The sequence below is a fragment of the Diabrotica undecimpunctata genome, chromosome 3 (assembly GCF_040954645.1).
Source record: "Diabrotica undecimpunctata isolate CICGRU chromosome 3, icDiaUnde3, whole genome shotgun sequence".
NCBI lineage: Eukaryota > Metazoa > Arthropoda > Insecta > Coleoptera > Chrysomelidae > Diabrotica > Diabrotica undecimpunctata.
In genome coordinates, this window is record NC_092805.1 from 100987026 (window position 1) to 101014553 (window position 27528).

At 35.5% G+C, this 27528-nt stretch overlaps 1 protein-coding gene across 1 annotated transcript; it reads right to left on the reverse strand.

The window, feature by feature from the left end:
- Positions 1-1064: 1064 nt before the first annotated feature.
- Idh3b (isocitrate dehydrogenase [NAD] subunit beta, mitochondrial) lies at positions 1065-26774 on the reverse strand. Its single transcript, XM_072526410.1, has 6 exons — positions 26591-26774; positions 26260-26301; positions 25913-26196; positions 9309-9615; positions 6153-6362; positions 1065-2044 (listed from the first exon to the last, which is right to left on the reverse strand). The coding sequence occupies exons 1-6, from the start codon at positions 26630-26632 to the stop codon at positions 1799-1801; spliced, it is 1131 nt and encodes a 376-aa protein (XP_072382511.1). The 5' UTR covers positions 26633-26774; the 3' UTR covers positions 1065-1798.
- Positions 26775-27528: the final 754 nt, after the last annotated feature.

Consider the following 27528-nt stretch of genomic DNA (forward strand, 5'->3'; position numbering starts at 1 on the left):
AAATTCAGCTTGTTCGTATGATTTTTAGAGGTTCAGTGGTATTTTCGTCTCTGACGAGTGGAGTATGTATAATTACGATCAGTTATTCTTTTATTATAACATTCATTTCAAAAAATTTCACAATATGGGCTGATAATTCACTGTGGTATTTCCATAGTCAAAACGTCCTTCACGAACTTTAAGAACGTCCGTTTTGGGGCTAAAGACGTCCTATTTTGGTTCAAATGTCATGGTACCAAACGTCCTAAAAGGATGTTTAGTGAACGCCCAGCGACGATAACTGGACCTTCATCGAACGTCCATAAAACAAAAAATACGTCCGATGGATTTACTTGACAGACTTTTGGGATGTACCTCGCTTACCAATGCAGTGAAAAGACAGAAGCTTACAGATCGTTCGCCGTTTAACATGTGTAATTTTAAAATTGGCATTTTGTAGTGTATAAAGTCAAAAATACAGATTACAGTTCCCTTTTCTGAATATAATTGCTAAATTAACAGGCCTTAAGTGGCATAAACACTAAAGGAGCACTTCGAGAATGGATAGGACAAAGACAGTCCTTGAAAGTTATGACACACAGCAGTGTCTATTTTCTGTAACCCTGTAGCTGAGGCTAGGTAGCTTGACTACTCTGTTAAATAGGAAACTTAGCTAAAAACCCTGCCTTTCCATTTCAGAGTTTGTCTTTGATTCTAACATTAACCGATGAGGTACAAATACTCTGAAACCTGTTACAGTATCAACGACGACAGAGAAAATATAGGTGCATGTCTTCTGGTGAATTTTACGCTGAGTTCTATAAAAACAATTACAGAAATTTGTTTCTGAAAGTAATGGGATTATTCAAATGTACAATAATAGTTTACCTTTACCCAAAATTTATCAAAAAAAAATAAAATCTAAAATTTTAATTATTATTAGATTTCATTTAGACACCTTTAATTATTTTGTGAAAAAAATCTATTTAATCAAACTGCTTTGAATAGTCGAAAACGCAGAGGTTACGTTTCTAGGCTAAACTCACGAAGATTTATTATTTCCGATAAAAAATAAAAACTAAATATATCGTTAACTTAATTTTAATAATTTAAAATCTCACAACAAATGTACATATTGTAAAATAAATAATACTTATCTCGAATTCATCTACAAGTATTTAAAATCGCGACTAGACTGTTATTTAATCATAACAGATAAAACTAAGCAACTTTTTTTATTAACCATGATATTACATATTACAAAATTTAAATATCAATAAATAACGAGGTAGTACGTTTTTATACTATCGTCAATAGTTCTCTACATGTTCCAGGATAACTATAATGTAACTTACAATATCACTGGATTTATAACTGTATTCATTTATTGTAAATTGGTGATATATTAAAAAATTTTAAATCCGTCAATTCACTAATTTCCTAGTTCTTCCTTTCATAGTTAACAAGAGGGCTCTGAAGCATTATTATAAGACTGACTTCATAAACAATTTGATAAATAAATATGCTTCTAAAAACTTTAAATTTTTGATCCACTTCGTTCTTTCTATTATTATGGTATCTGAAGATACATAACACTTTCGTATCCTAATATTAAAATAATAACTAATTCCTCTAACAATCCAATAACATTCGATCAAAAAAATGATGTTGATGAGCTGCTCTGTCACAAAATGAGCTCATTCTCTCTAGATAATACATAAACTAAAGCAAAAAATGACTTTCCTCGAACTATCATAAAAAATCTGCCTTGTTATTATCTACAATGATTAAATTTCGCCACAAAACTGCAATGAATCTTCTAAGCAGTTTTTGGTATTTCCAGATTGCTAATAACTGCGTAGGTAAACTGCTGAGTAGTAGATTGTCCCCCGACATCTTTTGTCTTGATCTTACCGTCCCTCAGAACTTTCTCGATGGCATTGCGAATCATTTCGCCGTAGAGTGGAAGATTTACATGCCTAAGCATTTTAGATGCGCATAGTAACATGGCTGTTGGATTTGCAACGTTTTTGCCCACAGCTTCAGAATATGTGTGACGCGCACCCTAAAAAAATAAAGATGAATAATACTGAATTTGTGAAACGGCGATAATAAAAGTCGAATGAGTAAGTCTAAATACAACTCGGCATATAAATATACTGAATGAGAAAAAAAGATAAACACCTACATATATTTATCCAATTTTAATAAATTTTTCAGTGTCTCTAGTAAAATGATTAAATTTTCAGCTTTATTGGTCAACTTACTGCAGACACTGGTTCAATAATGTGTTGGGGATCCACAATTTCTTATATACTCATTGAAAAACATTGGCATCGTTCTGATGAGGTGGTCGATATCCTGTTATGCTATTTCATTTCAGACTACTGCAACTTCGTGAGTAAGAGCAGCTAAAGTCTGTGGAGGGTGTTACATATTCAAGAGCCTGCGACCTATCATGTCCCAGACATGTTCAATTGAAGACAGATCAGGCGATCGTGGTGGCCAAGTTAAATGGTTGATCCACGAAGGCTAACGATTCTCTGGCAACGAGCGAACTAGCATTGCCTTACTGAAAATTCGGGTTTTGATTGGTGTTTAAGTGTGCAATAATATGAGGCTCCATTACGTCCTGAATATAGCGTCGTGCTGTCATATTGACAGCTTAATACCATAACTCCCACGGTGTGATGAACGTGCTGCTTTTTGTCAAATTTGTGGTTCACGTCTTTAACTACATCGCCTTCTCACTCTTGCCCGACCATCGTGAATGACATAAAACGTTTGTACCGATGTTCAGCTGTGCCAGGTAACACCCAATGTGGGCGAAAAGAAAATGGGTACATTTGGTGATGTACCGGACGCATACCAACCATACTTCCATGCTCTTCAAACCACCTCGAGCGATGGCTCGAGTTCTATTGAATGTGTGTCTTAGAGCCAGAGGTCTTAATAGGCTATTTTTTAAATGGCGATGACTGTTTTGTACTGTTGTGCATAATAACGTATGTCCCTAAAGTTTTAGGAAAATTTTAGATTTAAAAGTATTATTGGTAGGAAGCATTGGATCAAGTTGCCATTGGAAACCAAAGTTAGTAAACAACTTAAACGATATAAACAACGTCAGTTTTGACACATACGGTTCGTTAAGGTGTCTTAAAAACTTAATATTCGTCAAAGTATTTATCGTTTAGTTGGACATGTACCAAAACGCGATATTGTAAGAATTTTTACTGCTCAAAATATTTCTGTGTCAACGATTTACCAGACAATTAAAGAGTGCGAAAATAGTATACCATCCCTTAATTTGCCCAAAAGAGGAAGACCAAGAGTTTTAACTCCTGCTCTGGAACAGAGATTAATTCGGAGTATGGAGAACCAATTAGGAAAGTCTTTGTGAGTAGAACAATTTCTAGAAAGAATTTAAAACGATATAAAAAAAGCTCCTAAATACACACCAGCCCAGTTAAAAAAAATTCCTAGATGCTGCCGTGCATTAGACCGTACCAGACTGGCCGTGCCAGACTTTATAAAGAAGCTTATCACGCTAATTCGGTATAAAACTTGGTGATCAAGATAAACCTTGGGCTCCACACAAAGTTTGCTTTCAGTGTGTCGAATTACGGAGAAAATGGACAAAAGTTACACGTAACTCTTTACCTTTCGGCATTCCTACGGTATGGAGGGAACCAAAAAACCATGGAGACGACTGCTACTTTTGCTCCTGCGATATCAAGAGTTTCAATTCAAAAAATAAACACAAAATTCAATATCCTAATTTACCTTCTGGTAAACGACCTGCATCTTATGGACCAGAAATCCCTATTCCTCTACCTTTTCTTCACACCATTCAACAGTAATCATCAGATCAAAGTTCAGATGAAAAAACCGATGAAGACGAATTCAATCCTGAGATAGACCAACCTGAAAAGTTTATCCAATCTGAACTAAATGACTTAGTGAGAAACTTGGGTCTATCGAAGGATGCTGCACAAATCTTAGGATCACAACTGAAAGATAAAAATCTATTCGCTCTAGGTACCACATTTTCGTGGTATAGGCATCGTGAAAGAAAGTACGCGGAATATTTTTCTGAAGAGGGCTCACTGGTGTATTGTCATAATATTCCTGAAGTAGTCATGAAACTGGGAGATGACAATTACGATTCCACATCATGGCGGTTATTTATTGTGTCCTGTTGCACAATAGTAATACGTATCCCTCAGTGCCTGTTGCTCACTCCGTGCATGTCAAAGAAACATATGAGAATCTTGAGCTGTTGCTAAATAAAATAAAGTATAGCGAATATTGTTGGCAACTCTGAGGATATCTTAAAATAATATCCATGCTTTTGGGTCAGCAGTCTGGATTCACAAAGTATCCATGTTTTTTGTGCGAGTGGGATAGTCGAGCATGAAATTTACATTACGTTAAGAAAGAGTGGCCACTCAGGGAAAGACTTGTACCGGGCCAAAAAAATGTGCAACGTGATACACTAGTTGACCCAAAATTAGTTCTTTTGCCTCCTCTTCACATAAAGTAAGGATTGATGAAGCAGTTTGACAAAGCTTTAGATAAACAAGGTCACTGCTTTAAATAACTGTGCGACAAATTTCCTGCACTTTCTGAAGCTAAACTTAAAGAAGGAATTTTTGTAGCCCCTCAAATTCGAATCTTGAAATTGGACAGATTGTTCCAGAATACAATGACCCAGGACGAATCTAAAGCATGGAGTTCTTTCGTAGAAGTCATAGACGGTTTGCTTGGAAACAACAAGTCTCCAAAATATAAAGAAATTGACATGGTCGAAAATTATAAAAAACTGGGATGCAATATGAGCACCAAACTTCATTTTCTGGATTCCTACGTTGACCATTTTCCCGAAAATCTTGAAGCTGTCAGCGAGGAGCAGGTAGAATGATGGGATAGGGTAGGAAGATGGGATATAAAAATGATGGCTGATTACTGCTGGACCTTGAAAAGAGACTCGATTACAAAAATCCATAAAAAGAAAACCACAAAACGCAGCTTTCATGGAAAAAGAGAACGGTTTTATTAAAAAAAAACCAAATATTGTCTAACGTAGGTTATACTGAATTCTTTTTTTTAAGAACAACTAAAGTTTGCAGTGAAATTTTGTATTAAATAAAGTTTCAATAAATATTTTCTCAGTATTTTTGGCCGATTCTGTGAAAATTTTCAAACACACTTTTCTTGAAAACCTGATGTGCTGGAAAAAAACTAAGTACAGATTCGTGATCAGCACATCCCATTTACTATAGGACACCTATTAAACTTAAAACACTTTTTCATGAAAAAAGAATGTAGGCCTGTCTAATGTAAACAAAGCATTAACCTATTCGTAAAGAAATAAATATAGTGTTAAAATGATAGTAGTGCCAAATATTTAATAAACCCTCTAATATCCCTTAAATAACACCTGACGGCCTTTTTAAACTACAAGCAGAAGTTTGTAAAATTCTTTTTCTTTGGCCTGTAATACCTTTCCGGTAGGTTGTAACAAGTTTCTTTTTCCATTTTCGAATAAATCATTATTCGACTTTCTAGGGTATCGCAGAAGGTTCTGGCCCGAAAAAAGGAGTACTAACTCCTTTTTTAGCTAGACTATTAGCAATTTTGTAGCCATCAATTTCGTTATGCCATGGCACCCATAACATAAAGCTTTTGTTGTGCTTCACCAGTTGTTTAAAGAAGTATTTGCAGTTCCAAGCTGTTGCAGACTCATAAATTATAAACTTCATAGTCTTTAGCGTCGCTTGGCTGTCAGAAGTAATAAATATTTTGAGCGAATTGTGGTGCCTTCTTTAGTATAAGAATTTATTGCTACTACTTTTGCTTGAAAGAATGTAGGAGCGTTTCCCAGAGCTATTGATAGTCTTCTCTTTTATGTACTTTTGAACCATCAGAATAATAAGTTAGGGCCTTCTTGTGATTTAAACGAATTCGTTTTATGTTAACTCACACTCATTTACAATTATATTTAGATTAAGATAGCATTCAAAATCTTGTTTTGCAGCTGTAATATTTATAGACATATTCATGATGTTCCAACCCTTAATATGTCCAGATATGCCGGGGATAAAGCTAGATACAATACCTAGGTGATCTAGATTTACAATTCTCCTTACATATATTTATAAATCTTCTCTTACCGGTTCAAAGACAACACAGTTTGCAGAATAGGAAGCACCAGCAACTACTCCCGCACCTCCTACTAGTCCAGAAGCCAAATTATCAACAATGTTACCATAGAGATTGGGAGTAACCATTACGTCAAATTGCTGAGGATTGGATACCATCTGCATGGTACAATTATCAACAATCATTTTTTCAAATTCTATTTTTGGGTATAATTTTGCCATCTGAAACATATGTACATGTTAGTTATGAGTAATAAGCTATCGTCAATATAATATATTTTTAACAAATACTGTATCAAATATATTATACGGAATAATTTACAATCCCTTTCCACTAACGAACTTATTTTTCTCCTTTTATATGCTTATGAGGCCCTCCGAAGTGTTCATATGCTTATGAACACGGAGAAGTGAAGTTTTATTAATGTACACTATAATCTCATGGAACCTATATGTGAAAAGCATGATAGAACAAAAGTTTATTAAGTTTAAGGAAAAATAAATAATGGGCGAGTGGGAGAAGGTGAGAGGAAGAGAGAGAGAGAGAGAGAGAGATATGAGTCCCGCAGAGGGAAGAGATATACAAGCGCCGCGCTAGAATATAAGACTGCTGAAATTTGCATAATTTGGTTGGTTCTCAGGATCGTTTGTTTTTCTACATTTATACTTCTCCTTCTGAGTCCATTGTTAAGAGCGTAGGCGCAAAATTTCGGGGCAATGCTTTTTAAATGCATTCATTTTTTTCGAATCCTGAGAAAACTAATAAATATTTTTGAAAAATGTAAACGCAGAATGAAAGATTACATTATTACCGAGGGCCAAAAGTCCCTTAGAATAAACAAAAAGATTCTTTTTAATGAGATATTTTCAATTAAAAATTACACTCTTCTCTTTTCTTCTCTTCTTTTTCATCCCTGTAACTTAATAAAATAAACATTATAGAAGTTTTCAAGGACTTTCGGCCCTTGATAATAATGTAATATTTTATTCTGCGTTTACATTTTTCAAAAATATTTATTAGTTTTCTCAGGATTCGAAAAAAATTAATGCATTTAAAAAGCGTTGATCCGAAATTTTTCGCCTACACTCTTAAATTTTCTTAACATTTATGTACGTGAAATAGTAGCTGTCTAATATGTACATGTTCCACCATCTATTTAAAGATTCTGACTGATAAAATTACTAAATCGCAATGAACAAAGAGTAATTACACGTGCCCATCTTTAAAAGTGCTAGACTTTCAAAGGATGATATGACTTTAATATACAGTACAAATAATAGTAATATAGGACACACTTAATGCAGAAAGGGTAAATATTCCAAGTAGATAGTAGGAAGATAAATGAAACTCATATAAGAATTATTTAATACTCTGCATCGACACTATATTATTTAACTGTTAAGTAAGCGAGGTTAAACACTTACAGGTATAGACACAGGGGGCTGTGTTTTCTCAATATTTAAATTTTTTTAACATAACCAACAAAATTATTTAAACAGAACCAAAGTCCCAGAGCGCTGGCGAACTCTGGGGGATTATAGCTTTGGAATGGTATGTGCGGGCTGTCGTACCTAGCAGTATTTTGTTCCAACTCGTGGGAATAGAATGAACAAAAGATAAAAAGACCCAAAAGAGGAAGAAATTAGTGACTTTTCTGAATCCGTAATAAAAATGTAGAGAGAACGACTACAATTAATAGGTCTCAGGGACTACAGTAATTATTATAACATTAATTTGAATGTTATCATTTTTTAATAAAAATTACAATGTACTTAAATTTTACCCTTTTTATTATTTTTTGAAAATCAATAAACTGCTAAAGATAAACTATACACAATCTCAACCCAAGATACAAGAAATGGTGCAGTATGATATATATTTGGTTACATCAAACTAACAACGAGAGCTCCAAAGATAATAATGAGGTCTTTAATCAACACCAAAAACCCAAGTCAACTACCGAAATACTGACTCGATAATGAAGTAGAACTATTTGTTGTATAATGGAAAGGGAAACTATTATCCAAAAGAAATCAGAGATGTAATAGCAAAATAAGGTAACTTAAATAAAGCTAATCATCAATTAAAACGAGAGATACAAAATTTAAAGAATTCAACTTTTACTACCTATCTAAATCATCCAAAAGGTGATAATAGTATAGATTACTTATTAGGAAAAGTAAAAAAATAATTTAAAGATCAATTAGCCACTCCCCATAAATCAAAATGGAAAATGGTAATTGGGACAGAAGCGATAAACAGAATGCTCAAAGATTTGTCGTACATCTAGAAAACATGTTCACACCCAATGATAATCAGGGAGATTAGTCTTCCCACCACTACAAAAAAACACAGTACCTTCTGCTCAATTACATATACAGGCAAAATAATTAACAAAAGTAGCCAAACACATAAAAAGGAAAGGAATAACACCAGCTTTCAGAACAAACAACAACTTAAGCAAATATATTAAGAACAAGAAGAGCCAAAGAAAAAGCACTTAAACAGTCGTGTATAAAAACTTACAGTAGAAGACTGCTCAAAAACTTACATCAGCCAAACTGGTAGAACCTTTAACAAACGTTTTGCAGAACACAAAAGTGCTTTCATTAACAGAAAAACAGATTCTATGTACACTTCATCTTCTAGATCATAATCATTCTTTTAATGACCAATTTCAATTTCTCCATATTCAAAATAAAGGCCTTAACCTATCTATATTAGAATCTATGGAAAATAGTAAATTTAAAATACATGTATAATCCTGAATGACCAACTTGAGACAACCAGCTCTCCCCTCCTCAAATTATTCAGCTAAATACTAAAGTGTAGACGAATAGTAAAAATACATCATTTGAGAAAGGCACTCTGCCGAAACAGCTGTAGTGATAATATTATAATAAATTTTGTGGAAGGATTGAAAATAAAAGTTTTCAGTGTTTCATTGTTACATAACACTTATCTGAGCACATTTCTTGAGATTTTTTTAACACAAAAGAAATAATAATAGAGATGTTAATTGCCATTAATTTTTAGACAGATAGGACAAGCATTGAAAACTTTTTTTGTGACTTCTTACAAAAATTATTTACATCAAGCAAAAAGAAAGTCCTATTTGAATAAAGATTAATAAAGCAACAATTAAGTAGCTTTTAATATAAACTTACCTCCTCGCAACTTCTTAAGAATAGCCCATCTCCCAGTTTCATAATATTAGCTTTGTGGACAGCTGTAACCTTCTTCCTGTTGTTTTTAGTAGCATAGTCAAATGCAAATTTAGCAATTCTTTGCGATTTCTTAGCAGTAACAATCTTTAAACATTCTACTACGCCTTTTACACCTTCATGTTCCAGAGCAGAGTATTCCCCTTCTGTCTGCTCTCTTATAATAACACAGTCAATATTGCTGTGCCTTGATTTGACCCCAGGTAAAGATTTTACATGGACAACGTTGGCATATAAATCAAGTGCATTTCTGTAAGAAAATAAGTAGTTAATACCTACATTGATAATTTTAAATATAAAACATACACTCTCAGTAAGTCAGTAAGTGTAGGTTTTTGTAGTCTGTGTTTTGTAGTGATATATTATATTTGGTGTTTATAGGCCGTAATTTTGAAATTTATGTTTATTCCAGAGGGCCTGCGTAGCGCAAGCGGTAGAATGCTTGCCTCGCATGCCGGTGGTCCGGAGTTCAAATCCTACCGCCGGCAAGAACAACTAGACATTTTTAAAAATGTCTATAGGCCCCAGGTCGACTAAGCCTGAATAAAATGAGTACCTTGGGTAAAACCAGGGGTAATAATAGGCGGTTGAAGCGTAGCACTGGCCATGTTACCTTCCTTGTATACCGTAGGCCCTAGATATAGCAGACTACCCTGCTATACTCCCAAAGCCGCGAAGCGGTATAAAACGGGAGACTATTATTATTATTATGTTTATTCCAGAAATGTTATCTACAACTGCGGCAGACATCATGAAAACTTGTATTAGAATTTTGGAGCCTCAGGGCAGACTTACTTTTACTTTTGTAATCTGGAGGTATGGGGAAGGTAAATTTATAAATTTCATAAATTTGATAAAATTTCTAAACCCAAAGATCCAATTTGCCATCAAAATTTTATGTTTAGAAAACTAACGCACAAAGACCGTTATTTAACCCTAGAACCACACGGTTACGTAGGATCCGATATCGAGTCTGACATTTTATGCGTATAAGGTAGTGAGGTGAGGTTGGCGTCTACTGCCGTCTAGTACCCTCTACCCTCCTAAGTAGTCGTTCTCTTGATGCCCACGAAGTAAGGTGAGTCCAACGTTTTTCGTTCGGATTTTATTACGCGTTGATGTCGGATACGACGTTACCGTGTGGTTTACGTAATATATTTTTTTTTTTAGAAAATGGAATTTAATCGAAGATATTTATCTAAAAAGGAGATTTTGGAAGAAATTTCTAAAATAGAAGATGGAGAAAGCGATTCTTCCATAGATGGCAATATAAGTGAAATTGAGGACAATATTTTATCGGATCATGACTATGAGGATATCGAGTATGTACCCTCTGACTGTGACGAAAATGACGAAAGTATGGACGTGCCTTTAGCAAATGAACCACTAGATGAGAGAAACTTTTTTTTGGGTACAGACAATTAAACAATTTGGACTGACATTCCATTGAGTAGTATACACGCTCGAACTCCTTCGAGAAATATTATTACCCACCTTCCAGGAGCAAAGAGTAAAGCCAAAGGTCTTACTGACGAAATAAATATTTTTTATCTTTTTATAACACATGAGATGATTGAACTGATTGTTCAATATACTAATGAAGAAATTGAGAGAAAATCATCGTCATATAATTCAGAACAGTCTTACATATCTTCAACAGATGTTACAGAAATAAAGTCCTTTATTGGCTGGCTATATTTGCTTGGTGCACTAAAAAATTCAGATTTTTTTGAGTTTTTGTTGAAAGTGTTCCGCTTCGATTCTAAGATCACGAGGGAACAACGAAGGAGAACAGATAAATTTGCTTCATTCAGAGAATTCTGGAGTTTATTCGAGAGTAATTGCAGAAAAAATTCCACTCCATCGGAGTATATAACCGTGGATGAGACTTTGTTAAGCTTTAGGGGAAGATGCCCGTTAAAAATGTATATACCAAGTAAACCAGATAAGTATGGACTCAAAATTATTTCTCTTCTCTTCTCTTCTCAAAAAAGGGGGACGTCGACGTCTTTTATCAGCTCTGTCATTGAAAGACCACCAAAAGAAAATCCAACCGATGGCCTATGAGGTACTTTTTTTGGAGTTCTTGACGCTGCTGCTTTGAATGCTTTTGTAATTTACAAACTGAATGTAGATACACCTGTTTCGAGATCTCAATTTTTAAAAAACTTATAGCTCGCCTTATCGGCTACTCACATGGAGCGAAGAATTCAAAATTGCTGGATAAAGATGTCCCTTCTGCTACAAATACAGCTGCTGACGCTCAACAAGGAAGCTCAAAAAGACCAGGATTGTGTGCCTTCTGTGATCGGAGAAAGAGAAGGAGAGGAAATTACAGTTGTGGCCATTGTAATAAAAGTGTGTGAGCACAAACGAATTGTTTGCCCCCAGCATTATAATTAATTAATAAAAATTTTGTAATTTGTTATTTTGTTTAACCGTTTTTGTTGTTTTTTTGTTCCATTTTATAACTTGGAATATGAAGAATTGTATTACTTTTGTTTAATCGTTTATGTACTTCTAATGTATTTTATAAATTTTTTTATATATCAAATAAACGTATTTTTCACTAAAATCTATTGTGAGTTTGGTTATTTAGTTTACAATTGTCTGTTTTGTACATTAAAGTAAGTTTTCGATATAAAATAGCGGTAAAATTAGAATGATGTAGTATCCGACGTCACGGTACTAGATATGTGCCAATCATCACCGTGTGGTTCTAGGGTTAAACAACAGACTGTGAGCAAAAATATAATGTAAACTAATACAAACTGCAAAAGAAAACATAACTTAACATAGTCAGGAAACTTAACCTTAAGACAACAAAAATATCAAAGCCATGGTTCAAAACGACATCAGAGATTTGGTATCCGAGAAGAGAAAAGCAAACCTGCAATATTGTAGCTGATAAGTCTGATGCCATTTGTACTGAAGACTCTAGAAAACCTTCTCGATAGGCATATTCGAGATGGTGTATTGGTTGAAAGTCTGATACATCAGGGATAGTATGCGTATCAATTATAAGTCTCCACAGTAATGGCACTGCACCATCTCACACAGAGGGTGGAGAACATTCTGGAAAACAAAGGGGTGGTTCTGGGTGTATTATTTCTTGATATACAGGGAGCATTCTGATAATGTTCTGAGAGTTTTAGCGGAGGCAATTAACATATCTTTTTCAACAGGTCACTTTAGCCATCATCATCTTTCGTCGCCATTCTGTTCAGTTTTTGGTAATGTGCTGCCATCTTCTGATCTCTAGTATCCTTAAGTCAATTTAAACTCCATAGGTCACTTTAGTGATTGTTTAAAATTTGCTAAGGTTATTGCTCTGTATAAAGGTAGTGACCACGATTTACCTGCTAATATCGTTCCATCTCTTTGCTACTATCGCTTTCAAAGGTTGTAGAAAAATTGGTAAAAATCTGAATGATGACTTTCTTACACAAAAACAATTTAATTTCTTCCTTCCAATTCCGTTTCCAGTAAAAAGTACATATGATGCCATCTTCGAATTCATGGAAAAGCTTTACTTGGACTTAAATAAAGATTATGTTGCTGCTGTGGTTTTCTGTGATCTATCTAAAGTCTTTGACTGTGTCAATCACAAAATACTTCTTAATAATCTGGAAAGATACGGTTTTAGAGGCACTGCTCTAATGTGGTTTAGTCCTTACTTGGAAGACAGATGCTAGTCTGTATCAATCAATGAGCGCTACTCTAGGTTTTATCTGTATTAGTTGTGGTCTACCTCAAGACTGTGTCTTGGGTCCTATCTTTTTCTTGATATCATAATTAACCTCAACCTTAATGGCCAGTTAGCTATATTTGCAGATGACACCACAATTTTATGGCAAAACAAGGACTCTAGGGTACTGAATGAGATTATTAGTATTGATCTGCTAAAAATCTAAGAGTGGTGTAAAGACAATCATCTGACCTTTAATTTTTCAAAAACCAAATTAATTTATTTTAAAAATGATCTAAACAATATTACTCTAGGCAATGAAGGTATTTGTTCTGACACTGTAAACAAATTTTTAGGTCTCTATATTGAGAATAAACTTAAATTTGAGCAGCACACTGTATATTAAGGCAAAAAGATATCATCACGTTGCTTTGCTGTCAAATCAGTTACATACCACTTAGATTTCAAGAGCAGAGATCATTTATTTGCACTGGAAAGAGTTTAATCACCTACCACTCGATATAAGATCCTTAAGCGATATCTTTGTATTCCATAGAGCAATCATAGTACAAAATCCCACTGAAGGATCACTATGTTCATAACGTAGTTCATCAAACTCACATTTTTCATACATTTAAAATTAGAATATATTGATAATAGGTTGCCAGTCAAAAATTGGCCGCAAATATTTTTAATTCAATTAATAGTTATTCGTTTTTTGACAAATATTTTATTTCGTTCCTTTATTTAAAAAAAATACGCTGCTCATGACGTATATGCCTGTTTTTTTTTATATCAAATTAAAGCTAATTTTTATCTTAATCTGATGATATAAGGTTGCCTGAGAAAAAATGGTCGAAAATTAGGGTTTCCAGCTGTTAAAAACGCGAGGTATCAAAGATAAAATAGAGTTAGGGTGCAACGACACTGTTTTGACAAGTGATCATATGTATATTGTTTATATATCTAATGACGCATACTTTAAAAACTCACACAACTGACACTTCAAACCAGTAGCGTTGCGCGCTAGCTATCTTTTATTTTATCTTTGATACCTCGCGTTTTTAACAGCTGGAAACCCTAATTTTCGACCATTTTTTCTCAAGCAAACTTATTATCATCAGATTAAGAAAAATTTAGCTTTAATTTGATATAAAAAAACATGCATATACGTCATGAGCAGCGTATTTGATTTAAAAAATAAATAAACGAAATACAATTTTTGTTAAAAATCAATTAAGATTAATTGAATTTAAAATATTTGCGGCTACTTTTTGACTGGCAACCTATTATCAACGTATTTTCCTACTTTTAAATGTATGTAAAAATGTGAGCTTAATTTGTAGTGATCCTGCAGTGGGATCTTAGGCTATCAAGAAGTTTGTATTATCTAAGTGTTACTATGATATTGAGAAATTTTTTGGGAACAGTTGTGCTGATTTATAGCTTGTTATTATAGAAATTTTATAATTATCATTTATAATGTACTTTGTTTATCAACTTTGGAGAAAAATTACAATAAACCTTTTTTATTCAGAATGATCCAAAAAACCGAAAAACAAATTTGTCCGGGCAGATGAAATTGATTTATACAATTTGTTTAAAAACAATTATTGTTTAAATAAATTAGAACCACTTCTGCTGGTATTATGTTTTAAGACGAAATAAGTTAAATACAAAGTTATCGATTAATTGAATTGTCTGTGTATGTAAATTAAATGTACACTACCTTTAATAATGAATGTTCTCTCTTTCGACTTCGACTTGACTTCGACTGAACTGTGTGGTACTTTTGTGGGGTCATAAATATGACACTCTCTATATGGTACTGATATTATATACTTAATGTGACTGTGCAACCCGAATAGTCTCTAAGTACTTAAGAATATTAATGCGGCATTTATATGGAGACAGAATATTAGGTTACACATGATAAGAGACACACAAACACGTTAATTAAAACTAAATAAGAAATGAAGTAATTAATAAAATGTTAAAAGAACTAAAAAATATATATGGAGAGACGGAACACCGAGCTTATCACCTTGAGTAGTTTGTATTTATAGGCCGTTGTTGGTATCGTCATCTAAATTTATAATAATCTCATGCGCTTCATCCAGAATGAATTAACGGCTGAAGTACTCTTCTTCTACTTTATCAACATGCCTGCAAGTATTTGCCCATATTTCTGGCGTGATTTCATTTAGCCTGATTTTTGCTTCTAAAAATCAGGCTTTTAGAGTTCTAAAACATCTGCTAATTTAAAAGTCGTGTTTCTTGCTGCAACTTCATTCTTTAAAATGGCCCATATCTTTTCAATTGGGTTAAGTTCCTGATGATATGGTGGTAAACGTAAAACCGAGTGGCCGTGCTGTGCTAATAATTGGTCTACAGCATACACTGGATTTTTAGGTTTAGCAATGAGTACCTTATTGTAGAGCTCCGGTTATGTTTCGCTTTCATCGAAAAATATATTTCTTTCTGTCAACCATTTTTTCATGATGTCTTTTTTCGAAGCTGATGTAGGACATTTTTCAAGAGTCAAATTATGATATGAGGCGTTGTCTATTACTAAAACTGAATTGGAAGGTAAATTGGGAAATTTCGACCATTTCATATAATTCTGGTGATTCATGTCATCATGATAATCACCAGTTTTTTGTCCGGATTTGAAAATGAGAGCAGCATTTTCGACAAATCCATTTTTACCACCACAATGTAAGGGTATCAGTCGTTGCCCTTTAGATACCGGAGATTTTATGCCCTTGTTTCGTCCATCATCCCAACCTTTTGGAACTGTGTGGGAACTATGTATATAAGTTTCATCACTATATACAATATTTCTATCTACAAAAAATTGTGAATTACTTTAAAATTAGTTATAATGTAAATAAATATCTTACTTTCAGATTTGCACTTTTTAAGTTTTCTTAGAAATTCTGTTCTTTTGGCTCTTATGTCAGTTTTTTCAATTAAAATTTTCCTATTGTGTTCCACTTTTTTCCATCTAAATCCTAATTTCTTCACAATTTTTCTGAAAGAAGATAGTTTACCAGTTACAATTCCTTCTTGTCATATTGCCTCTTGTCATATTGACAAAGTGTTTGCACAACAAAGAAAGTGTGTTCATATTATCTCTGGGCTGTTATAGAGCAGACTGTAGAAACTCCTTTAGAGCTTTTAAAATATTAACTTTACCTTGTGTATACATTATGCAGTGTCTGTTGCACATTAAACAAAATCTTAGCCAATACAATGCGCATGTAGATTTTCACAATTATCCCACTAGATTTAACAATAATCTTATACCAGAATTTGGCTGACTTGAGAGATCCAGAAATGGTTCAAGGTATTTAGCCATAAAATTCTATAACTTAGTGCCAGCTAGAATAAAAGCTCTAAATTTTCATCAGTTTAAGGCAAAAATTAAGAGTTACCTTATAGTGAATGCCTTTTTTTACATATGAGGAGTATTTTACTTCCAATTTTAATTTGTTGTAATTGTCAACAGTATAAGTTAAAATATTGTATCTATGTTTTATGTTTTATATTTATATTTATGTGTATATTAACTACATATATTGACATATATTGTTTTTATCTTTGACTTGTAAAAAATACTTTTGTATTCATTTCTTGCCAATAAACCATCTATCTATCTATCTAGCTACAATTCCTTCGTTTCTAACAGATTCGTAAACAGCTTTCATGGTAGAGTATGTTTCAACTGTAATGGCGGAAATTTCTAGGAACAGTAAAGTCTCACCAAACAAAGCAGTGGCGTTCCAAAAAATACTTATGATTTAAATCAAATTGTTAAAGATAGGTACACACAATTTATTAAGCAATGATATTAGATTATATTTTTGGCAATATTGTACTACATTTTGAGACCTTTAATACAGTGGTTTTCCGTTCCCTTCCGTATCCTTATGCCGTTGACTACTTAACAGTTCCTCCGCCTTCGAAGCTGATTTCTCAACTCCAGGACAAAAGGGTGCCCTACCACTTACCAACTCATCCGCCCGAAGCCGTTGGTCAGTAAGTGTGGGATTGCTTATACCGGCAATCGCTCGGTAAAATTTTCGCCATATCTGGCTACCCTCACTTAGTTTAGCCTACAGACCAATGCAGTTGCCCATTTGGGTCACATAACCAGAGGAGAAAAATATGAGCTGCTTAGAATTATTATGCAAGAAAGGATCCAAGGAAGAAGAAGCATAGGAAGAAGACGCATCTCCTGGCTGAAGAACCTTAGAGAATGGTTTAACTGTAGTTCATTACAACTTTTCAGAGCAGCAGCCAACAAAATGACCATAGCCGTTATGATATCCAACCTCCGATAGGAGATGGAACTTTAAGAAGAAGAAGTACTACATTTTAATACATATTATTATATCACATACATATATTGTCTGTATGTGAAATCATAGATACGTATTACAGAATTAATAAATATTAATTACAAAGACTGTTTTAACTTTAAAACCTTTATTATTTGTATTATTACTCACCTAACGTCACAAAGTTCAATAGAAGAATATACGAAATGATTGTAATAAAGTAAAAAAATAATACATACATACAGGACAGTTTGGAAAACTTATATTCACATAGGTTACATAGGTACATTAAATTCTATTATTCACTTTCATAATCAGATGCACTGTCTTCGTCACTCGTCGTCAAATTTTTTTAGAATCATTTAAATAAATCCTTAATTCTTCAGTAATTACATCTATGCGACGTTCACTTTCCAAATACATACTTATCTTCAACCTTGACAACATGTTCACACACTTTTTTCCAGTTACCTACAGTTACTCTAGCAAATTCCTGTTCCACCAACACTTTTACGTCTTCTAACTTAAAATACACGTTTTGTTTTGCAACTTCCTTTTTTATTTGCGCCCAAACCATTTCTATAGGGTTCAAGTCTGGATGATATGGCGGACGTTTTAAAGAAACATGTCCACATTCTTGCAGCACTTTGTCAAATTTATATTGAATATGATCTTGTTTGTGTTGTTTGATGATTTCATACAATTGCGGTTTTAACATTGATGTTACAAATGGTAAATTTTTTTCTGTTAACCAAGATATCATATCCATTTTTTTAGAATTACTGGTGGGTGCTTTAATGATTTGTACATTATGATATGACGCATGATCAGTAACAACAGATCCAATAGGCAAATTGGGGATTAACTGTTCTTTCATCCATTTTTCATAATTTTCTCAATTCATATCATCATGATATAATCTCCTGTCTTAGCTCCTGACTTAAAAATCAAAAGGGCATTCTGTATGAAACCCATCTCCCCACCAACCTACTTCCTTTTGAAATCTTTTTGAACAATCCTTTGCCACTGTTATCTGTCCAGTGTTTATCAACATATACAAGTGACTTACCTTCGCTTCGGTAATATTTAATTTTGTCCAAATATTTAATGCATAGAGCACAAATATCATTCTGTTCAATTAATAAACGTCGATTATCTTTCGTTTTCTTCCATTTAAATCCCAAATCTTTCACAATTCTGTAGAGAGAACTCACACTTCCAGTCCACTCGTTCACGTCTTCAAGCCTTTTCTGCAAAAGCTTCAATGATACATGACAACGTTCAGTCTCATAAAAACGATGAATGGTATTTCTATTGAACTGTTTGTCATACTCCCTCAAGTCTGTCACGGTTGCTTTCCTTTTAGCAAGTGTTGTAGCTGGAAATTTTAGTGTATTATTTGACTCTGCGTTTGTTAACATACTCGCTTGTTGAATGATCCTTTCTACTGTACGTAAAGATACTCCAGAAGCTTCACTCACATGTTGTTTAATACTGGTTCGATTATCTTCAGGAAATAGTATTTGCATATATTTAAATACATTGTAAACTATTCCTTTGGATTCTGGTGTCAATCTGATCTGTTTACTCGTACTACACTTAACCATCTCCATTGTTCAGCTCGGAAATTGTCGGCGAGGCACTGGTGGGGTCACTGACGCCAAATAGGTGACACCAATAAATACCAGTAGAAGAGAAGACCAGCCCAACTGCATCTCAGCATGCATCACCGACTAGTCCTTATCCTCACGGAAGGATGAATGGCGAATTCCCGGCGCCAAAAAACGGGGACCTTTTGGCTATGGAATGGTAACCCAGACAGAGGAGTCCAGATGGAGAAAACCAGCTTTTAAAAAATCCGCAATTCAAGCTGGAAGACATCGCGGCGAAGGATGAATGGCCATGCGTAGTTGGTCGAGAGCGATTCCTGTAAGGAACCAGGCGACACCTCACAGTAATTAGCCTTACTCGGGCATGCGGGGCTCTGCTCGAGTGGACTGCAATTCCCTAGCTACTCGTGGGAACAATATGGAAAATAATATGGAAACCAATATTCCCGAACAACCCGTAGTAGAAAGCCCTGAAGGCACTACTATACAGATAGCGAAGCCGACCAAAAGGAAGGCGGTCAGAGTCACCTCCCTAGAGGAGGTGGATCTAATGACAGACGAGGAGGTTATTAAGGCCAGGCTGGCCGGGGCCTCCAAGAAGAAAGTAAGGGATCTGGTGGGAAAAGGCCAGGATTACATTGAAGCCAAGCGCTCGGTGATCAAGGCCAACCTCACCAAGGTGCTTGGACGACAAAAGGACAATCTCCCTAAGTCTAAAGAGAAGGCGGGGCAAAAGTTGGAAATGGCTACGCAAAAGTCTACAAAGAAGCGACAAAGGTCGGACCACAGTACGCCGCCAGCGGAAGCCAAAAAGAGGCCGAGGAAGTCAGAAATGACTTTTACACAAGCCCTTTGCTCGGCAAAGGTAGCTGTAGTATGTGATGGCTTCCCTGGAGTCAGGATGGAACCCACAAAGCTTAAGGCAGTGCAAACATCCATCTTGGAGGCTCTGGAGAGAACGCCAGAGGAAGGGCCGCAAATCAGGCTGCTAAAGAGCACGTTCAAGCCCGGTTACCTGGTAATGACGTGCGCGGATAGTGCAAGCGCACAATGGCTCAGGGACACTACTCCCACTCTGAAGCCTTGGGAAGGTGCAAGACTCCAGGCTAAGGACGAGAGTGAAGTCGAGAGGCCGTGTTCTTGCACTGTCTACGTCCCAGACGAGGACGGAAAGAGGTTAGAGGCGGAAAGTGTGCTGACTCGATTAAGGGTCAGCAACCGAAAGCTCAACACCCTTATATGGACCGTTTTGGGCAAAACACCTGCAGAAAAAGGGCAGGTATGGGTTCTCTCAATGGACAAAGAGTCCTTTGAGGAACTCAACAAACTTCAAATGTGTCCTTACTTTGGCATCGGAAGAATTAAATTCCGTGTCAAGGATGAAGAAGGTTGCAGAGGCCGGACCATCGGGGTTGCAAGGCGTAACTGCCGCAACCTCGGCAGTCAAGGCTAAGCAAAAAAGAAAAGAAGTAAAACCTTCAGAGGGGCAAAGCTCCAAAGCAGCGCCAAAGAAGGTTAACACTTCGACCAAACACAAGGCTCGCCCTAAGGATGATAAGTCGAGGGAAGGAGCTAAAGAAGGAATAATCCCGAAAGAAGTCCGTACCGACTTGCAGGGGAGTGCTCCAAACCCGCCCAGAAGGCTAGAAGCCACTGAGCGGGTGGCCGCTCCCATGGAAGGGGTAGAGGACACGGGAAAACCCGAAAGATAGCCTTCAGTTCAGAGGAAGGCAGAGTAAAGGTCCTGCAGGTCAACCTTCATCATGCTAAAGCTGCGTCGGCGGTTTTGTGCAGAAGGTTTGACATGGAAGGCCTGGACTTGGCCCTACTGCAGGAACCATGGCTCCACGGAGGGAAGATTGCAGGCTTGAAGCCGCAACAAGGTAAGTTACTATACGATGCGAAAGGAGAGACACCTCGAGCATGCATTGTATATGGTAACGAAGTAAACTGTACACTGATTCCGGATCTTTGCTCCAGAAACTTTTGTTACAGGTATTTTAACAGCTTCCACCGAGGAAGGTAGTAAAAGATGGTTGGTCTGTTCTGCCTACTTCGCTGGAGAGAAGGTCTTCCGCCCAGGCATAGTAGAGGACATTATAACCTACAGCCGAAGGGAGAACCTTCATCTAATACTGGGATGTGATGCCAATGCCCACCATCTGGCATGGGGGAGTACGAACATCAACAGTCGAGGTGAGTCTTTACTACAGTTCATCTTAAGCATGGGTTTAGAAATAGCCAATATAGGAAATAAACCTACCTTCGTTACGGCCACGCGTAAAGAAGTCTTAGATGTAACACTTTGCAGTGAAAAAAACGTACGATACTATAAAGAATTGGCATGTGTCAGAGGAACCTTCATGTTCCGATCATAGGCACATTCGATTTGATTTAATTACTTCGACTCGAATGGTGGCAAGGTTCAGGAACCCGAGAGAGACGGATTGGGAAGGCTATAGAGGCTCACTCGAGAAGTCTCTTGAGGGAGGAATCGGCACCATAAAAGATACGGAAGATCTCGAACTGACGGAACGGAGGCGGACTGGAAATTAGCTACCGACATCACGAGACCGGAAAAAGTCAGGTGGGCCATCAATAAATTCCAGCCATACAAATCACCTGGAATGGACGGGATTTATCCAGCCTTGCTACAGAAGGGACAGGATGTGATCATCCCGCATCTAACAAAGATCTTCAAAGCTAGTTTGGCATGGAGATATATTCCAACCGCATGGCGAAGGGTGAAAGTCACATATATCCCCAAGGTTGGTAGGGTAATGGACCAGACCCCCAAGTCATACAGACCAATAAGTCTATCCTCTTTCCTAGCAAAAACGCTGGAAAGATTGGTAGACAGGTGTATTAGGGACGACGTGCTGATGGAGAATCCACTTAGCAATCGCCAATATGCATACCAGCCAGGAAAGTCAACTGACTTGGCGCTGGATGATCTTAACAGACTACTCTCAAAGTCGCTAGATGACAAGGAGATATCCGTGGCGACGTTTCTGGACGTGGAGGGAGCGTTTAATAACGTCTCCTTCGAGTCTGTAACGGACGCGCTTAAAAGAAGAGGAGTTCCTGCCTTCATATGCGAGTGGACAAAGGCGACCTTAACAAACAGGATCATTGTGTCCTCGTTAGGTGAAGCCACTATTGAAGCGAAGGCAGGAAGCGGCTGCCCACAAGGAGGAGTTTTATCCCCATTACTGTGGGCTACGCTTATGGACGACCTACTTAATACACTGTCCAGGGAGGGTTTTTACTGTCTGGGTTATGCGGACGAATTGGTAATTGTAGTCCGAGGACGCTTTACCAAAATAATTTCGGAGAGCCTTCAAGTCGCTCTGAGGATGGTGGACAGCTGGTGTGAGGAAGAAGGCCTGAAGGTTAGCCCTAAAAAAACATCTGTTGTTCCCTTCACCAGAAAAAGAGCACTGCAAGGCTTACAGCCACTAGTGCTCAAGGGAGTAGAAATCCCATTCACAAGTCAGGCCAAGTACTTAGGTGTAATATTCGACCAGAAGCTGACATGGAATGCACACATTCAGAAAGTCACACAGAAGGCCACTATGGCCCTGAACACATGTAGACGAATGTGTGGTAAAAATTGGGGGTTAAATCCTAAAATGAACCTCTGGTTATACACAAGGGTTATAAGGCCCATGATAACTTATGGTTCAGTGGCGTGGTGGAACAAAACGCAACAGTCCGGGGCGATTCGATTGCTCAGTAGCACACAAAGGCTTGCATGCTTGAGTGTTACAGGAGCCATGAGAACAGCCCCAACGGACGCGCTAGAAGTTCTGCTAAACCTACCACCTCTGCATATATACATACAGAGTGAAGCCAGATCAACAGTACATCGGTTGATCCAAGGCCAAGCTCCAATAAGTATGATGCAGGGAGCTGATAACTTAAGGCTATACCAGGACATAAAGGCAGACCCCGTTCTAGGAATGCCTATAGACCGAATGGTTACGAGGTATAGTTTTAACAAAAATTTTCAAATTACAATACCAAAAAGAGAGGACTGGGAAACTGGTCCGCCGCTAACAGCAAACTCAATATGATATACGGACACATACGGTCGCGTATGTCTAGGAACATACGCGACCGTATTTCAAGCCGAATTAGCTGCTATACACAGGTGCGCTATGGAACTAATCGGCCGAAATGTAGATAACGACTCCATCGTTATCTATTCGGATAGTCAAGCGGCTCTAAAGGCTCTCAGTTCGGTACAGGTCGATTCATGGCTGGTATGGAACTGTTTGGATGTCCTCTCTCAGGTGGGAAGTCAAAACAGGTTGACACTTGCCTGGGTGCCGGGACATAAGGGTCATCGTGGCAACGAGAAGGCCGATGAATTGGCCCGAGAAGGCGTATCTACGCCACTGGTTGGTTCGGAACCCTTCTTTGGAATCGCAAATACGATAAAACGGGCAGCCATACACAAATGGGTGCAACAGAAGTCTCTTGGTGGTGGAACAGCTCACCAGGACAGAGGCAGGCCAAACAGTTCATCTAAGGACATTCGGCTAAATTTACAGCAGACTTACATTCGCACAGACGCAGGACTGTCAGAATGATAGTGGGTCTGCTCACTGGGCACTGTAGACTCAATAGACACTTGAGTCTCATAGGCCTGACAGAAGAGTACACCTGTCGTTTCTGTCTGGAAGAAGAGGAAACCGCTCTACACGTTCTGTGCCATTGCGAAGGTCTCGCACGAATGCGGTTTCTAGAACTCGGAGAGGAAAAACCGGAAGCACCAGGCTACATGAAAAGACCACTATCAAGGCTGTTGAGTCTCATTAAGAGGACCAAGCTAGATGAAGTGCTTTAAAATAAGGGGGAAACACAATAGATCTGCAAAGGTCGCAGTGTATCAGGCTCTATTGGCCGCCCCATTTTCTACATTCTACATTCTAACCATCTCCATTCTACAAACTAGTTCTAATACACGTAGTAGCACCTTTCTTGTTGAGACTCGACAATATAATGAGACTAAATTATGAACTCGTTTGAAATCCAGTGACTAGAATTCTTATCAGTTCTTTGTATGTCCTTAACAAGTCGTTAAGGAGTCATTAATGATGACTTTATAATTACGGTTTTAAGGTAACTGATACGAAATTAGAAATTAACTTTTACCAAACTTTATAGAGTATCAATTATTAAGAATGGTATTATAACAAACAAAAAGTTTGGTATCTATAAAACAATCTGTGTACAATCGAACTCCATTTATTATTTAAGTGAGTAATAATTTTGTAATTAGTGTGATTTCAAATAATTTAATTTGTTTAATATTGCAATGCCACTGCATGGGTCTGATCTTAGATATTTTATTGTCTGTGTGATTAACTATTTTGTGGAAGGGCTGGCCACTCGATTTGAAATAAGCTTTGAAATAAGGTCTTCTTTTGTGGATAGTAGCAAACGATAAAGGAGTTGTGCAATATCCCAAATCTTTTTCCCGTTTTATAAATAAATAAATGTTAAAGATAATTTGCCTCCCTTGCCCATGGACCACTTTTCCATTGTTACTTTCTCTGTAAATCCGCTAGGTTTTAGATAATAGATAAAATGTTAAATATTAGTTATGTTTAAGAAAAACATTTACAAAAAAATGAATTGAAAGGAAAAGTACTTTAAAAGTATGTAAAGCATTTAATTTCTAGCTTCGGCTTTATACAGTCTAGGAACTAAATGCTTTACACACTTTTAAAGAACTTTTCTTTTTAATTCATTAATTTATCATGAACTTTTTATTTTAATTCATTAATTTATCACAAGTGTTTACAAAACATATCAGTCTTTTGTAAAAAATATTAAAATAAACAATAAAGTTATCAGACTTTACACACTTTTAAAAGTGAATTTTTTTTATTTCATTGCAAAAAAATATGAAAATAAACATAATTTAACTTACATTTTTAGGATCTAACTGTAAAATGTTAAAAACGACTTGAAACGAACTGAACATAAATAGTACCTCACTATAAAATATTAAAAACAATTATTCACAAAAAATTAAAATATTAAAGTTATTTCACTAAAGCAAAAACTAGTTTGTCTCTATCCCACTACGATAATACACTGAAGAGAACTGCATGTTTTAGCAATGCCTGATATCATTGTTTTGTTCGTAGATCGACTTCACTAAATGATTACATCAGGTCCAAGACATTATGAATTATCTTTACCAATAGAACTTGTAATATGATGTCTTTTATCATGATTTTGATGATCACGTTTTTGTGAATTTGTTAATGAATATTTAGCCTCTATTCGAGCCTCAATTCTATCCTAGTATAAGTATTTTCAATAGACAACTTAAATTCAAATCTCTGATACTATTTTGACTTTTTTCTGGTAGTCAATGTACTACCTTAAATGTGATTTATTATTAAATAATAATATAATCAGAAATCACAAAAGTATATCTATTTAACATACATTTTGAAATTTAATGAAATTTAAAAAAAGGCTATAATAGTTTCCATTTTAGTTGGTACTCCCCAACTTCCCACAGTAGAACATTTGATATATTTGTAATTTCAATTTCCGTTTATAGCACACAATCAAAAACATACTCATGCAAAAAATTTAAAGGTTTTTATACATACAGAACTTCTTATCAATACCATATATTATACAGAATACATTCTTGAACAGCCAAAACCATTAAAATGTGTCTTATCACAACAGTTACATGAAGTTTATAGATCAGCCATAAAGACAAAAGTAATATTTCTATATAAAATGTGCTTAAATTACTTATTACCTAATAGAAATATAAGGTATCAAAGACAATTTCGGAATCAAAAATCTATTTAAAAATTTGTTATAGAAACAAAAACTTTTATTTTCATTAGTTATATTTAGAAACAGTACCTGAGTTTCATGTTAAGAGTTTGCAATTCTCCTGTATGACTGTAGTCTGGTGTAGCCAAAATTCCTTTCAAGCAAACTCTGTTTCTTGAAATACTATCAGCTACTTTTTCTAATGGAGCACTAAGGGTGGGATTTACTTCTGAAAAGAAGTATGTGTCAAAATCCACAGGTATTCCTGCAGCTTTAAACACTTCTGTGACTGAATATATTAATTCTGGACCCACACCATCTCCAGGGATCAGAGTACATGTTGTTCTTGCATCAGGTCGCTCAGCTATTCCAGACTAAAATATTTATAATGCAATATTTAAATAGTTTTAAAATAATTCAAATAAGATTTGACTTACTGATAGGCATCTTGTAGTTGTTCTTGGTAAGATTTGTAGTGCCTAAAATAATACTTATGTTAAAATAAACTTAATTCCATAGAACAAGTTAAAACTAAGCATATTTTTTTAATTGTATAATACAATATAGTGTTCCTGGTATAAATATGACCACCTAGGATACCAGATACATATTTATTTTTATGAATTCATTGAAGATGCCAAAAAAATATACTCATTATATTTAACATTTTTCTGTATAAACATTATTCATCCAGTTCTTCATACTAATTCCTGACCTATGGTGTTATATCATCAAATAGCCTTATTGGATTACAAGCAAAAATTTTACCTGTACAAGTAATCGTGGTACATTTCTGGTTGTTACAGCCATGTTTATTGTAGATTATTATATATTAATGATTTATTGTCAATTAAAAGTACAAATGATCTTTTTGTACTTATTTTTTTAACACCCAAATCTTTGGGTCACAAGAGAGGTTAGGCTGCTCGTTTAAAGTGACACGGAAAATCCCTAGAAGTGCAACTTGTTCAATTATATTGGTATTCCTGATTGGTGATTTTGCGATGTGATTTTGGCAAAGAAAATTTTTGTGTCAGCAATGTTGCCAAGTTAAATTTCTATTTTTACTTATTGAAATAATATACTCATGAAATTAAAATGTTAATAAAAAATCTTCTACAAAGTTTCTACAAAATTACCACAAATTAGGTATGATACATACTTTGATATTATGTTTATACGGTATTAAGCCACAATTATTGGTTGTAATGAAAATCACATTTTTTATATATTTATATATACATATATTTATATTTTTATAGGTATATTTTATTATTTATATATATTTTGATATATACTTTAATATTATGTTTATATATACATATTTATATAAACATAAAATTTAAATTAGACACATGTCACACGAAAGTAAATTCAGAACCATGATACATACTTTTCAAACAAATAAGTTTGCACAGCATACGTTTGATTCAGCACTTTTAACTTGTCTTACAAATTGCATTTTTTTGTACTTACCTCTATTAGGTTTACGCATCGACGTTATTTTTTATGCTTGCCTAGACCTCACTTCCGATGCAGCAAGTATTTTATAGAATTTTATCTTTATTTATCATTTCTATGATTTTATTTTCTAGACCTAGAAATAGTAATAACATAGTACTGAATTTGGTTAATTTTTATCAGAATAATAATGTTTGATATAACTGGGTTCTGGGGTGTTAACTAATAAAATCCATTGTTTTTGT